General features: G+C 40.7%; 1 protein-coding gene across 3 annotated transcripts; it reads right to left on the bottom strand.

Annotated features, from left to right (window-relative positions):
* Positions 1-451: 451 nt before the first annotated feature.
* smpd4 (sphingomyelin phosphodiesterase 4) lies at positions 452-15,645 on the bottom strand. 3 transcript variants are annotated; one of them, XM_038697690.1, is made up of 20 exons: positions 15,514-15,645; positions 15,051-15,146; positions 14,763-14,849; positions 12,735-12,871; positions 12,548-12,623; positions 11,187-11,292; positions 10,923-10,975; positions 10,560-10,711; positions 10,240-10,372; positions 10,015-10,086; positions 7,311-7,448; positions 5,693-5,847; positions 5,468-5,558; positions 4,621-4,718; positions 4,231-4,394; positions 3,458-3,663; positions 3,066-3,296; positions 2,653-2,784; positions 2,429-2,557; positions 452-1,610 (listed from the first exon to the last, which is right to left on the bottom strand). In XM_038697690.1, the coding sequence occupies exons 2-20, from the start codon at positions 15,087-15,089 to the stop codon at positions 1,290-1,292; spliced, it is 2,520 nt and encodes an 839-aa protein (XP_038553618.1). In that variant the 5' UTR covers positions 15,090-15,146; positions 15,514-15,645; the 3' UTR covers positions 452-1,289. The 3 variants fall into 3 exon arrangements, with proteins under 3 accessions (XP_038553618.1, XP_038553619.1, XP_038553620.1); XM_038697691.1 differs by having other exon boundaries at positions 7,359-7,448; XM_038697692.1 differs by lacking the exon at positions 7,311-7,448.
* Positions 15,646-15,944: the final 299 nt, after the last annotated feature.

Below are 15,944 nucleotides of genomic sequence, written 5' to 3'. Positions count from 1 at the left end.
TGTCCCCGACCCCCATGTGGCTCAACTTGCCCCATATGAGGGGTAAGAGTCCACCTTTTTTGGAAAGCCATATTTTGAAAACAGTTTATTTTAGATCCAAATTGATTATTCCCAGGGATATATTTGTTCATATTTTAGTTGGAGACATTACTGTCATATCCTCACTTTAAAGACACCTCAAGTAAAAACCGTCTCAACTCACCCCGCTCTCCTCTACACGTAGGTAATGAGTAGGTTACTGAAATATGGAGGCTCATAGTGGCCTGATTTAACACCTTCAATTAAGATATTAAGATAGAAGACCTACATTCTGTATCAATCACACTATATTACTCCTACTTCCTCCTGAAATCAAGACAAAACAGATTTACAATTAATTAACGCATTATTGATAAGTCACTTGCGTATGAGATTGCTACACTTCCCGCCGCTGAATTAAGAAAACTACAAACAAGCGCAAACGGTTTATTGAGTCATTTGAACATAAAGGCATCGTTTTCACTCTGAAAAATAGTTTATTCCATCAACGCAATTTGAATGTACCTGTTTTCAGATGCTTGTTGAAAAATATATTGCCTAACTAACAGAGTAGCCACGCTCTGTATTTATTTACAAGGTTACGTGAATTACATTTTAAAACAGTGCACATGCAGTCATATCAAAAGCAAGAAACAAAGAGCTGCTGGTCTGCTGCCAACAGGGTTCCTACAGATCCCATTTAAAAATGTTGTCCCTTTACAAAGTCCTGGATATCTGAAGATGTTCAGAAAGCGACTCACACTGTAGTAAACACTGCAGCGCACCATTGCACTCATAAGAATAACAGCCTTACCCCTCACTGCTAACATCAACTCTGGCTTTGATTAATCAATTAGTTGATCAACAACTTTATTGGAAACTATTTTGATAATTGATAAGTAATCTTTTAAGTAAAAGATCAAAAAAATTTTCTTGTTTAAGCGTCTTAAGTGTGAAAAACTTGCAGCTTTTTCTCATGTTTACATGACAGTAAAATTTATATTTTAGAGTTTAACGACTGTTGGTTGAAGAAAACAAGACATCACTTTGGACTATACTAATCAAGACATTTTTTAACTGTTTTCTGATGTTATAAAGCTCAAAAGATTAATCAATTATAAAAACAATCAGTAGTTGCAGCCCCTAAATCGATAACATACAATATTAATCATCAGACTTGGAACCACTCAAAACAAAACATTCAAAGCTGGAACTGATCAAATTCATTATGTGTGTTTTTTTAAGACATGTGTAGGAACCCCGTTTCTCGGCTAGTGTGTTTTCAGTTTGTCTCCAAACAGCGTCATCAAGAGTCCGTACAGGAATCCCCCTGTGAGGATGAGCAGAGTGCTGGATATGGGGCCAAACGACAGTAGGGCCCCAAACACGTAGAAGATCAGCAGCAGCAGTATCGTCCTGTAGCTGGCCAGCGGGCGCAGGCTCAGCCTCGGCTGCCGCTTCCTCTCTAATGTCGGCCGCGATGTCGGGCTCAGCTTTAGCGTTGTGGTGGAACTGGGATCCGTGAAGTAGTGACGACCCAGGCGGCCCAGGAAGTCTGGACGTGAGCAGAGCGCATTCATGTGTCCTCCGAACTGTGGGAAGAGAACAGCAGAAGGGTATGAACGTCTTTAAAGTTAAATTTCTGAGAAGTTTTGTCTGTTTGGTGCAGGGCTGGGAGGCTCGCTCACTGGAGACGGCTCCGGCTGAAAACACTAAGAGAGCAGTGAGAGTGAACCAAAACAGTACGCTGGCGTAGGGCTGGACGATATGCCCAGTAATGTTAACACGATAAAAAGTTTCATTATCACAATAAATATCAAATCATTATGTGTTTCGAGTTTAAAGGCTGATATTTGCTCCTGAGTGAAAATTTAAGAAAACTCTTCTTTATGATCACTTCACAAATCTGAGGTCTGATGTTCATTCAAAACAATTGTGATAAAATCTTTGTTAACAAACAAAAAAAGTTTTTCCAGTCCTTTTTCCTCAACAAAATAAACATCTTAATAAAGTCAATAAGTAAATAAAATCAAACATTACTGAATATTTATTGAACATTTGTTTTGTCTTGAGTATAAGACATACGCTGGCTGCTGTAAAACCAAAACAATGATCTGAAAGATGCTTAAACGCTCCGTAGAGCTGAAGAGGCAACTGTGTGTGATAATATAACTGTTCTAAGTGATAATTCTTCATGATATGTCACTACAAGTTTGTCACCATTGACCCTTTTTCACATTACACACAGCCGTGATCAATTGTTATTAAAAAAGTATTTTAAAAATTAGTTTATTTAAGGAAGCAAATACAAAAATGTCACCATGTTTTAAACCAATTCCAACTAGCTTCATTCCTATTGTTGTAAAATATGTCTTCATAGTTTGTATCTTCTTCTTCAGAAACCACTTACCCTCTCGTTAACCAGAGACGAGATCCTGTAGAAGAGCCTGACCAGCAGGGCGTTCTCGTAGCTCCTAATGGGCTGCAGCTCCGGGTCTCCTTGGTACTGAATGTCAAACCTGCGCAGTCCACTTATGATCTGCACAAAAGGTCAAACACACAGTCGAGGTTTTAGTCTTAGTGCCTCTTGGCCCACAGTGCTAATGTATGCCGACCTCCTCTGGAAATACTGACCTGCCTCCTGCCCAGGTCGGTTAGAATAAGTCCGTTCTCTCCCTGGATGCAGTCTGGCAGCTGCTTGCCGTTGCAGTCATCTTCAGAAGAACCCAGGTTGGATATAAGCTGCGTCAGCTGCCCTTGGTTCAGCTACAAAACAAAGAAACATCGAATGTTTCTACTTGAATGAGTACCTGAAAAGCTCCTCTGCATGTCAGACACTTTCTGTTGGCAGCAGCAACAACAACACACACATATATACGCTTAAATAATGTCAGTCTTAAAGTCAAGATTTAAAGATCTATCCGGCATTCATAACTTTAAATGTCTGTTCAAGGTAACTTCGGTCCATACTGGAATATCTCAAGAAGTATTGGGTGGATTGCCATGAAATGTTGTGCTAAATTTAACAACAGTTAAAGTAGTTTCACCTTGAAGATTTGACACAGGTTCTCCAAAGCTCTCTCCAGGAATTCGTGGGTCTTCTTCAGACATTCCTCACTCTCCTCTGGCTCGGCCCCAGAGAAGGTGTTGTTGAGATCAGGAGAGCCCATCCCAAACCAGGACAGGAACGAGCTATTAGCCGCCACCTCATTGGAGTGATCCGAAATCCTCTTGGCTGTCTGTCTGGCTTGTGCAATTATCTGGATTAACTTCATGACCTGTAGAATGGATTTAACATTTAGACTTTGTAGGTCATTTCAGTATTACTTCCTAATTATTATTATTAGGCTGTATAAAATGTTTGCAAAGGGAAATACAGCTTCACGGACAACCCCGGCTTAAGCCTCAAGGAACCCCCCCACATGATGACTAAACTTACTGCTCCTCTGAGCTCAGTGCCGAACATCTGTTTGTACTGGCAGTCCTGGCCTTCCAAAGCATAGACGTGGCTCTTCACCCTGAACACCATATCTGTCATCACCCGTTGTCGTGACGACAGGAAGCTGCCTCCTTGGCTCGGCGTCAGGTAGCCGCGGGGTTGGCGGTGATGGAGGACGTGCTCTGGCTCCAGAAACAACTGCTCCCCTGGTGAGAGATGCCTGCTTTAGTTTGTTTGAACTAGATATATTTTCCCTTTTATTCGCAGAGAGAAAGTGAAACAACCTGCAAAGTCAAAAGTTATAAAACTGTTCAGCACCTAAAATAAAAAATATTTTTTTGTTACAGACTAATCTGCTCATTACATTCTCTAATTAATCGTTGGTATGTAAAGAGCCAAAATCTCTTCAGATTCTTTTATTTGACCTACCAACGGATCAAAACACAAAGAATATTTGACATTTTTGCTTTTAAATAATTTATTCATCAAAATTGTTGCTGATGAATTTTCTTTCTACTAATAAATCATCAACTTGTTAAATCATTTTCGCAGTTAAATGTAATCGTATTTGTACCACCTACCATAAAAAAATCCTAGTTTAATTTGTTAAATTGTATTAATTTGTAGTTTATAGATTTTTTAAAGAACCATTTCTGCTCTCCGTATAACAGAAGTAGCAACAATTTTCACTATCCTAGTAAAACAGAGATAAAACAGACTGATTGGAAGAAACTGCTCTCTGTGACAACATGTCACAGCATCTCTGTCCTCACCTTTCTGTATCATCTCAGCGAGGTTTGGCTGAGCAAAGACTTTGGCCACCCGGAAAACCATCAGTGCATTTTTGGCGTTAACCAGATCTGTCCTCACGGTTCTGTTCAAAAAAACCTGGAAGAGCTTCGTGTACATGAGCAGGTTCTCGTGAACAAAGGACTCCCTGTAAAAGAGCAAGTTAATGTCAGAGTCTAATAAACGAAACTCATCACCTGCATCTCATCTAGCCTTTAAACTACAGTATGACAGTGATAGTCTAACACTAAAGGTAGTTACACCAGTTACTGTGCGTATTTTCAAATATATATAAGTTTGTAGGAAAATGAAACCCCTCTCTAAAAGGACTTACTGATTATTCAGAAAAGGTGCATCAAAGACATCGAACTCACCATTTGTCAGGCACTGTTCTGTTTGGGTCTGGCTGTTGATTGGTCTTCTCCCCGGTGTATCTCCACGGCTGGATGTAGCTCAGCCAAGTCTCCAACACCTAAACGCAGAGATGATACACTCTCTCTCAACCATAAACTAAATACTGAAACCGTGTGTGTTTCTAGAGTTATTTAGCTGAAATCATCATTCTGTAGGCACAACTCTGACCTTCTCGCTCCTCACCACAGGCTGCTTGTTGCAATAATTGAGACATTGAAACTTTCTGTTACACCGAAATGCAGTGTTAAATGGTGAATCAGCTATATGGCTGCATGGGAATAACAAAAGACGCAGTTCCCCTGCTAGAAAGGGCCAGGGGTCGACAGAAAAATAAGACCTGTACAAAGCCACAAAAATATTTTAGTCCTTTAAATGCATTGAGAACCACTGGTCTAAATGACTGTTCATTCATATGATTTACCACAAGGTGGCTGCAAGAGGCCTTTTATGATTTTTATGATTATTTGGCCACTTTACGTAAGGGCTGCACAATTAATTGAACACGATCGACAGCCGGAGCTGATCGCGGCCCTTCTAGTCAATACGAGGTCCATCAGACGCAGTGTGCCATTTGTAGCTCTCGAAGAATACAGTGGTCAATTTGTTTTTAAAGAAAATTTTCTGAGTTGTGGAGCCACTAATGGGCTAAAGAGCTGTTTTTTGAGCCACAGGTTGCAGGCGCCAGGTCTACACAGAGCTAAATCACCGGAAAACAAGGAACCAACCCACAAGCTCTAACTCCTGACTGACTGACTGTTGAACCCCCAGGTTAAAAATGCAGAAATATTTATTTTGGGCGAGACCTACCGCTCTGAAAGAGGCGTCTAGAGGCCAGTGACCGAAGCAGTGCTGGAGAAACAGGTACAGTTTCTGTTGCACAAAACGCTGCACCACCACTCTGTAGGCAAGAGGAACATCAAACATTGAGTGTTCGTTAAGGGTGACTTTCATTAACACACGTATGTACTATTGCGATGCTAGAGAAATGCAGCATAGCCGGGCTCTGGCAGTAGCATGTGTGATGAAGCTGACCTCTTGAACTCCTCCAGCGGGCTGGTGTGAGTGTGCGAGTGGGCTGAGGGGGAGGAGGACAGCTGCTCGGGCTTCAGGCTGCTGGAGAAGGCATGCAGATGTTTCACCAGGAGACGCACCACCAGCACGTGCTCCTCCGTCGGACTGAAAGGCTCCTGAAAAGGCAACCGGTCACAAAGTGCTACAAGACCACATGAAACCCAATCAGCTCCCAGTTTACAAAAGCAGCCAATCATAACGCATCCCCAGTCCAAAAGCAGCCAAACAATCACCAAAGGCTCCGAGCACTTTCTATTTTACAGAGTACAGAGGTCTCACGCCTATGAATCACAACCAGTATTACAGGGAAGAGACTGAGTCTGGACCAGTTCATTAGCCCCTGTTCAGTTTCATGCACTGGTGAATTTACCTTGCTCTAAAAAACGCAATGGCGACTGACAGAAGTGCTGCTGATGGTTGTTTCATCTGAGTTATTCTTACAGCGTTAATTCTAGTTTTTATTTTGTTTCTTCTCTTTTTAACAAGATAATTTCATCTCCTGTCTGCACCCTTTTAATGCCAGAACAACTTGGCCAGGACACTCATCTGTGTGACCAAATACGATATTCAACTTTATCTCAATAATAATAATAATAATAAATGTTCTAAATATCCCAAGTCGAGGTTGGAAAACTGTTTAAAACTATGAGAAAATGAATACGGTTTATTTGATTTTAGAGATTTTTCAGAAAAATTCAAAAATCAAATTGTAAGTATCAAATTCCATTTATTCCATCCATTTACAATTAAAAGTGGGACCTCAGTGCTCCATTAATTGCTTAGAGCAAAGCTGCTTTGTCAAAAGGATGCAATGTTTCCTCTTCTAAAATAATGCCAACAAGAACTAAAAACATTTATTTTAGTATGAAATGATTTAATGAATGGCATGTAAGATAAAAAAAATGTTTAAAATGTAGTAGTATTTTGCTTTACACAGAGCAGCAGTGTCAGAAGAAACACACATCAACCATATGAACACATATAGCAGCAAAGCACACCAGAATTAATGTAAAACAAAAGAAGACATGCTTTAAAAAACACAAACAGCAGAAGCAGCAGCTCAAAGATTCAAATTCCAAAGCTGCTTTCTACGATTACTTTCCCTGTCAAGGATACTTCTCTGTAGAAATTCACAATTTACAGTCAGGCTGGAGGTCTCGTATAGAAACTGTAGCAAAGAACCAAACTGCTGCTTGTGGATCCCAATATGAAAAGACTGACAACAGCCTAAAAGGCATTAAACCTGGCTAAACTTTAAAGTCACTGGAAGGGAAAACTAATCCCTGACCTAAGAGTAAAAAGAGGCCAACATGAACAGGGAACTGCTGCTGCTTAATAAGAACTGAACTGTCTTAATATATTGACAAAATATTGTGCATTCACTTCCACCTTTTCTCTAGCCAACCTGTTTTTTAGAAAAGCTACAACCTGATGTGCAAAAGCAGAAAAGGATGCAAACCGATCAGTCGTAGCCAATGTCTGCCAGCCTCAGGCTGCTGACTGGAGGGACTACGTCTCACCGTGTTTGTCAATATAAGAGAAGTACCCTTGACTGTGACCTTAATTGATTGAGGTTTACCTCCAGGAGGCCCCAGAGGGGCGGGGGTGAGTGAAAAGGTAAAAGTACTTGGTAGGTGTGGAGGGTCCCAGAGCCTGGTGGGGCGTGGGGTTGGCACGGCATGCTGGACATACTGAGGCGATACTGCAGCAGCGCCAGCTGTTCAACCGTAACCACCAGGGGGGAGAGGAAGATGAGTAAGAGGAAAGACAACACAACAAAAGGTGGAGGAGGGACAACAGCGAAGACAGAGGAAGGGGAATAGTGACAATAAGGGAGGAAGAGGAGGAAGGAGGAAGGTATCCGTGAGAACAGGAGAAAAGGAGGCAGCAAAAAGGGAGAGTGCAACCAGAACAAAAACATTCAAGAGGAAAGGAGAAGAAAACAGGAGAGGAGACAAACAAATATAAAACATTGACTGTGAAACACAACCGCTGGGGAACGATGCAGAGACCTTTCCTACACTCCAAACAAAAGGGATCACATGTCTGTAGGGATGGGAATCATTAACACAGGATCAAATATTTCTTAAATGCAAAAATCACTACTGTTAAATGAATGGAGATACTTTTTTGTCTATTAACAAATGAATAATAATGATTTGACGGAGCTGTAATGTTCACATGCTTCCCTCTGAAGCAACGAGAGCTCTGCAGTAATGACAGAAGAGCTGTTGAGGGAGGTTATGTGGAAATGCATTACTTGCCTTCCTGGCTATTGGCAATATAAACCAGGTAAGGGGTGACTGGACAACGTTTCAAAATAAAAAATAAAGAAGGTGACTGCAAAAAATGCACCAGTTTTTGTGGGTTTTTGGTTTTTGTTAACTTTTAAATATAAATATTCTTCTGTTATTAATTCCCATCCCTAATGTTTATCATCATTAAACTGTAAGACTTTGTTTTGTGCAAATACAACTGCAAAAATAATCAACAGTGCCCAACTGTGTTGAGAGGCACAACACGCAGGAAATGATGTGTTTTGTGGTAAACTAATCTTTATTCAACAAAAAGACATTTTATTATGTTACACTGATTTGTTGGCATCCAACACTGAGATGGTTTTGTACAATCTATACTGTAGTCAAAATCTTACAGTTTAAGTGTACTCGTAACAGGACGGACACAGAACGCAACACAATAACACAAACCCGTGGTTCATATATTTTAAAGGTTGAGCATTTAGTGCAGGACAGGGACACTCGACAAAACGTGCACTTTATTTTGCAGGTCATTGATCAGAAAGTTAAACAAGGAGCTGAAAGGTTATTGTCACTGTTTGCTCTGCAGCCTTATGAAGCAGTAATGGAGCTCAATACTTTCTTACAATTCATAGAACTATTTTGATAAAAATAAATAGATTAATCAACAATGAAAATATTAGTTGCAGTCCTGATCTTAATTTTACAATAAGCACTCTGTTACTTTAGATTTTGCAGTAAGTGCAGACGACATTACTGCTACATAAATACTGAGGAAACAGTACTACAGGGTGGATAAGCAAGTGTGTACTGCATCACACTATCCATGCAATCTACACAGCTGAGGGTCAAAGCGTACGCAGGAAAGGGCCTCATCCCACATCCTGTGTGACTGTAAGGGTAAAAGGAACAAACAACACCAGCACAAAGTCTCACTGGGACGACTTTTGATGGGGGGCAACCAAACCCACAGTATATAACATGGTCATAACATATTCAAAAAGGGAAATAGATTTTCTACCTCTATTTAATGTACTGCAACTATAAGATGTGGGCACATCGCTATTTTAGTTGTACACTTTAGACTCAAGCTTTAAGCTTCTCGCACAAATCGTGCATCTTTATTTAATCTTACCACCTGTGAGGAATGCAACGAGGTCAACTTCAGTCATACGATTTGATTTTACTTTTACTCTTTGCACTACATTCCTCTGTGCTGTCGTGCCAATTTGAATTTCCCCTTTCAACAAAGGAAGATCTTATCTTGCATTTTGAACAACGTCATTTACAGTCTGGGTTTAATTGATTTTAACCTGGTGTATTTCCCATAAATGTGAGGAGGTATTAAGAAAACACACACTTGGTGACACAGGCCGGCATGCAAAGGATGTGAAAAGGAAGCAAAAGCACTACTACCAGGAACACATGCCAAATTCCTTAATGCAATGGCGTTACTCTGCAGCTACTCATACGCTATACATTCTAAAGGGATTTTAAAAACACATTTCAGATATGACCTTGAAGATGTGACGCTGCTAAAGTGGGGAACAGGGATGCCTGCTGTGCATTTACACTGTATGCAACTCAAGAAACATTTTGACTTCAGTCAGCTGATTCATGTCTCTTTATTCATCACTGAAAAAGAACCAGCTGCAGCCAAAGTTTTCAACAGTTGCTCAACTCTACAACGTTCTGTTTAGGGACAACTTCACCCTAGAAGGCTCGGGGTGTTGTTTGTATTTACCATCCACAGTAGCTTGTACATTTTAAAACTCAGTCCATACACAGATTTACTAAAAAGGTTTTGTAAAAGTGGGACTTCCTAACGGTAGCTAGTCAGGTGCCCAGGTTGCTCAACGCCAAAATTACCAACCACACGGCTGCTGGCCAGCAGCCTGGGCTTTCTCCGAGATGGGACGGAGACGGTGGGGAGGGGGCGGGTGTGGTCAGCCAGTCAACAGCCAGCTGTGCGGTACTGCAGTGCAAGGTGAGAGGAGAGGGGAGGGAGAGGAATATTTCTCTTACCTTCACCTGAGGAGACTGCAGCTTCTGGTACATGTCCAAGGAGTAGTGATGGAGCCAGATCTCCACAAACATCTTAGCACAAACACAAAGTTTTAGCAGCATATTTACATAAAAAAGTGTTTGGGTTTTTTTTCAGTTTCAGATCCTGAACTGTAAAACCTTTCTATAATCTCTTACTTTGAGAACATTTTGTTCATCTATGCCACAGCTTGATTTGCGTCTTACCTGTAACAGTGTTTCGGACCTCCAGATTTCCTGGGCTGCAGGATCTGCGTTAACTGAGGGTTGATGGAATATGTGATGCTTGAGGAGACTGGGGCTGTGAACGCCGTAACCAGCAAAAGAAACACTGGAGGATCTGTTGAAATTAAGGTGGGACGACAGTGGAACACAAAAGAAAATACTTATACTGTGTACTTGTTCCACCTGCAGGGATTTTCTTCATTATAAAAGGTCTGTTTAAATGCAGTACATGAAAATAACATTGTGATCTTCACATTGTCTTGCTACAAACAGATTTATTAAATCTTTCTTGCTATAAATACCTTGGCGAAGGCGCAGTGACAGAACCTCTGGAGTCAGAGAAAGGGGAAGGAGGTACATTTCCTTCACTGGGGAGGAAGTATTTGAGGTAAGTGTCCACCAGCACAAAGTAGGCGCTGTCAGAGGAGCTTCCATGTTGGCCTTGGGGGTAGTTCTGAAAACACAAGCAGTCCGGATCAGTTCTGCCTGTGCGAAATAAGCCAGCTGGTGGTGCTCACTCTTAAAACAAGTTTTTTTTTTTATTATTTACCAATATACTGTATAAAGCATAAAATGACAGAAATAACAACTAACTTTTAGGATTCCTCACAATTTTAACAATAGACTAAGATAGAATATCAGTGATAGCGCTTTGACAAACTCACCTTTGGCGTAAGGAGACAGTAGGCAAAATTGAACATGAAGAATTCAAATGGATCTGAAGAACATTAAGGAATAACCCAACAGCACAACGATGTAAAGTCCCCGCCCCTTGCCTTGTCTCACTGTCTGACAGCGAGTGCTTGGTTAGAAACTCTATAGACTAAACTGAATATGTTTGGGGTTTGATCGATTGGCATTTCAAAACATCATGCTGGGCTGTGGAAAGATGAACACAGACAGGTTAGTGTTTGTGTCGGGAAGGATACTGAGAGCAAGGTTCAGAGTCACACCGGACAGGGGGAACTGCAGCTTGTTGTGGAACAGCGGACAGTCTGGGAGGACGCCCTCCTGGATGCAGGCCTTCACAGGACCCTTCGAGAGACACCAAGGATCAGAATTCAAGCTGGGGCAGATATATGGTTATCAGGCTCGCAGAGTCTGTTCCTGGTTTTAACTCACATTTCTACAAAAAAAGCTTTCAATGTGTGATGTGTAATTTATTTTCTTTAATTGTACTATATATATATATATATGTTTAAAATATTCACTGTTGTAAACCAATGTGTGTGATACCAGGTTTTATGTGACTTGTCTATGTTTTAAATTTATATCACTGTAAAGCACCTCGTTTCCTCTAGGGCTGAACGATTTGAGGGGAAAATCTAATTCTGATTTTTATGCCAGATTATGAGATTACGACGTTTCGTTTGTTGTTGGCATATGTACACACCCTGTGCCCGCTCTGATAGGTGAGTAGGACCGTAAACAGGAGGCGCATGGCACAATTTCGATTTGAAAACGATTCATCGTTCAGCCCTACTTACCTCTATTTAAAAGTGCTGTACAAATAGTTATAGTTATTATTATGCTTGACATTTTGTCAAAACAAATACCAGTTTCCTGCACTTTGTCATACATGATGCAACTTGAGATAAAATGTGTCACAATTGATGCAGAAATCAAAAACATGCTCGTCAGATTAAGTATTAATTTCCCCAACCTAAACCTCAGACCAAACAAACAATAACTTTGTTAAATTTTAGCATTTTAACCAAACTTTATCTATAAATATTGCAAAAATTCTAATATTTTATCTATTAAATCTAAAACTTTGTATATTATCAGCATAACTGCCAACTATCTAAGTCCAATGGTCAAAAATACAGCTCTGCATGGATATCAGTTTTTCTGATTTATTTGTAATTGGCTGTGTTGCACCACGTCTGAACTGCATAATATTTCTTTATTGATCACTATTTTCCAGCAGCCCCACTGTTACTCAAACTGCACTGTCGCAGCGGGTGCTTTTCTGTAAACACTCCGCAGGAGGCATCTACCTAAGCAGTTCAGTTTGAGAACAGGTCATAAATATGCACAGGTGAAGTGCTGAACGTCTTGCTTGATACATGTATTAGACAGGTCAGTCACAACGCCACGTCACAAAGTCAAAACTAGCAAAAACACATTATTAGATGCTCACAGTGGGCCCTTTTTACATGGAATAACTCATTTATCGAGGATGGGATGTCTGTGCTTGACATTTAAAAAGCTGTTCACACACTCATAGGTAGAGAGAATCACTAAGTGCAGCTAATGATGCAAACACCAAAGACACAACCGCTCTTACCGGGAGATAATTCAAAGGTATTTCATATTTGTACTCTTCCGCTTGAAGTTTATACACGAGCTTCATCATCGGCCCGCTGAAAACAAAGTCAGAAAAGAAGTTTCATTTGATGCTTTAAACAATCATATTACAAGCTTATGTGAACACAGTTTGCTGTGATCGTACAGAAGAGAAACTAACTAACTACCTGGGGTTTAGAAACTCCATAACAATGTTGTACTCATTGTTCCGTGAATGCAGGAGTCGCAGGTTCCAGCCGGCGATGATGCCATCCAGACTGCCAAACACACTCTCCACCAGCCAGGGGAAAATCAAGTGTAGCTCCTAAAGGGAAACACACACACATTATAACACCGACATCTCAGTTTTAATAACCTGCAGTAAAAGACAATGCAACGCAGAGCTGCACTGAAATGACAGTGTTGGAGGAAGGAAAAAAAACAAACTAGTATTATTAATTGAGATAGTCAAAGCACCACTATGACAGAAGCCTCTGACTTCTGGGAGGTAAGACTGGTGATTTACGGGACAGCAGAAGTTCCAGATTGATTCAGATACACCAAGTTTAGACTCAAAATATGAGTAAACATTAACAGTAATAGCAAAAGAAATGTGTGGTTACGGGTCAGCGTTGTCCTCAAAGCAGCTCTGTGGCCAGTCTCACTGTGACATTGTGAAAACTGAAGCTACTGACCACAATGCAACACACACAGGCTGTAATACTGCTGCCTCACTCATCCTTTGTGCAGCTCACTGAAGCTCCAACAGCTGCTCTCAAACAGACCTCCAACTGTCCACAGTGACACCCTCACATGCCTAGATGAACAATCATTTATTATGTACTGAGCTATTCTGGTGCATCACTGGTTGTGCTAACTGACATCTTACCAGGAGAAAGTCTATGAATTTTGTGCATCTCTTTCAGCATGCAAACAACAAATTACAGTCCAAAGTACAAACTCCCTTTGAAGAGAAAGTAAAGATACTAAAAGTGAAACTAAGAAGTCACAGTGCTGGCAGCTGTCTCCTCATTCTTCAAGCATTAAAACCATAAAAAGGTCAGCACTGCCCTGCTGTATCCAGTCAGACAAACAGCTGACTACGTTCGCAATGATGTGTGTACAAATCCAATTACAGTCTTTCCCGAATATTTCTAGAAATTTATAAGCAAGAAAATAACACCCACAGGTCCGGTTCCTGAATCGAACCAACGCGAGCATGATGTAGTGAAGCTCAAACTGTCCAGAAAAAGCCATGTGGTGGAAATATCGTCCAATTAATTTCTACCTGGATATTTTACATCACGTAGCACCAGCAGGTTTATGTTTTTGTTGGTCTGCAGCGCATATCAGACCTTCTCGTAAGACAGCGGGTATTAAATAATTTAACAATCCAGGAATTTCTCTGCATCCGACAGCCTTATCACCACAGATCACATACCATGACTTGTTTGCGTTTGCCATACAAAGGGGACCAGTGAAGTACGTGGGCCACATTTGCAAACATGCGAAAATCACAAAGTAAGTAAGTAAAGGCCTTTTATTAAAGCAGCTTATATTTATATTTATTTAGTCCATGAATCTCCTTGAATTACTTAATGCATATACATCTCTATATGCTACATGCATAAAAAAATTCAATATATCAAAAGGTGCAGACCTCTCATCAAGAATAGATACTACATATTATTATTATATATTGTACATATTTGTTGTTATAGCATGTTTTATATGATTTTGATTTAAATTTTTCTATTATCTATATTCACACTGAAAATAGAGCTCAAGGGTGCATTTTCCTTTCTGCCCCAGGGGAGGTTTCTGTCCTCGTTGAACTTGCCTCAGGACACTCGAATGGCGTTCTCAGCAGAAATTACCCGCTCCAGAGTTCCCTCTTCGAGGTGGACCAGAGAGCGGTTGTTTGGTCCGCACCAGAGTTTGAGTCCAACATTCAAACCAGCTCAAACAAACCGCTCCAAAGGGGTAAACGCTCCAGGGTTCAGTTCTGTTCAACTGCACTAAACAAGGTCGGTGTGAACCCGCCCATAACAGCATCTAGTGCACCAAATCAGTAAATGCTGTGAAACAATCATAAATCAATTTTGGCCATATCCAATTCTTTGTGCTTACATGAATCAGTCATTTCAGGACAAGTGCCTTTCACAACTTTACATAAGACTGCAAACACAAGACAGCGGTGGGAGTGTTAACAGTACCTTGGCAGGATATTCATCGATGATCTTCACCAGATCTTGGCATCTCTGGAGGAGAGGTTTGGTGGTGGCATCAGCCTTAAGATTGGCCTGGAGCAACAACACAGCACATAAATGAGCACAATTCATCTGTCACTACTCAGATGGAAGTTAAAAACAAAATCAGCTCAAAGTTTTAGCTTTAAGACAGTGTAAGGATCACAGAGAGTGAGATGAAGATTTGGATGTAAGCGTTCATTAATCATGTTGATTCTCGACTAGAAAATGTGATCAACGTAAAAAGAGACTCACCAGCAGGAAACTGGGCTGTTGCAGTGTTGGAGCAGACATGTGGGACCCTTAGGTTTATTTATTTTTTCCCTTTGTACAGTCCACTTGGATCCTTACCTGGAGGTAATAAACACAACTTTAAGATTTCTTCAGTCGCAGTTAGCTGGCGACACAAACTAGCATAGCATTACTTTGTTTGCTCCCTCAGCAGAAAACCCACACGCTGATGATTGAAACAAATGCATGCTGTGGAAACAGGATGCAAACTGTATGTTCTGTTAATCCGACAACAATGTCTCCTATTGACCGGAAAACTCAACTCACAAGCAGGCAGTCAGGGAGCCATGCGAGTTAGCATGCTAGCGACGGCTAACTGTAACTAACTTGGCTAACGTTAGCAAAGAGACATAAACAAATGTCCCTGTTAAACACGAACTACAGATGTGGAGCAAACTTTGACACTTTCAAGTGGACACTTCTTTACCTTCTCCGCTGACAGTAATTCAAACGTTGGGCTACTTTTCCATCAGCCGCGTTTCCATCAGTGGTTCAGCTCAAACAGTTCAAACACGACCGAGCGTCGTTGAATTCTTCTTCTGTGGTGTTTCGCTTGGTGGTCATGATGTTGCGCATTACTGCCACCTGCTGGAGTTACATCTCCACTGTGGATCACTTTCCTCGGGTCCTGTTCTTAACATCATCATAATAATAATAATAATTATAAAAGGATGGAAAAGTACACCAACAAAATCCCTGGTAATATTAAGATACACTGCTCACATTTTAATGAGGATGTTATCCATCACACCTCAAGTCCATGGAATGTTTTTTTATATTTGTTTTATTACTATTAATTTTATTTTAACACACACTTTTACCCATCCATTCATCATGAACCGCTTATCCTGCGTACAG

Source organism: Micropterus salmoides, unplaced genomic scaffold (assembly GCF_014851395.1).
Source record: "Micropterus salmoides isolate LMB-PRFRI ecotype aquatic unplaced genomic scaffold, ASM1485139v1 Ms_hic_scaffold_4, whole genome shotgun sequence".
Taxonomy (NCBI): Eukaryota; Metazoa; Chordata; class Actinopteri; order Centrarchiformes; family Centrarchidae; genus Micropterus; species Micropterus salmoides.
The sequence above is the reverse complement of the archived record's forward strand: the minus strand, read 5'-3'. Positions and strand labels throughout refer to the sequence as shown.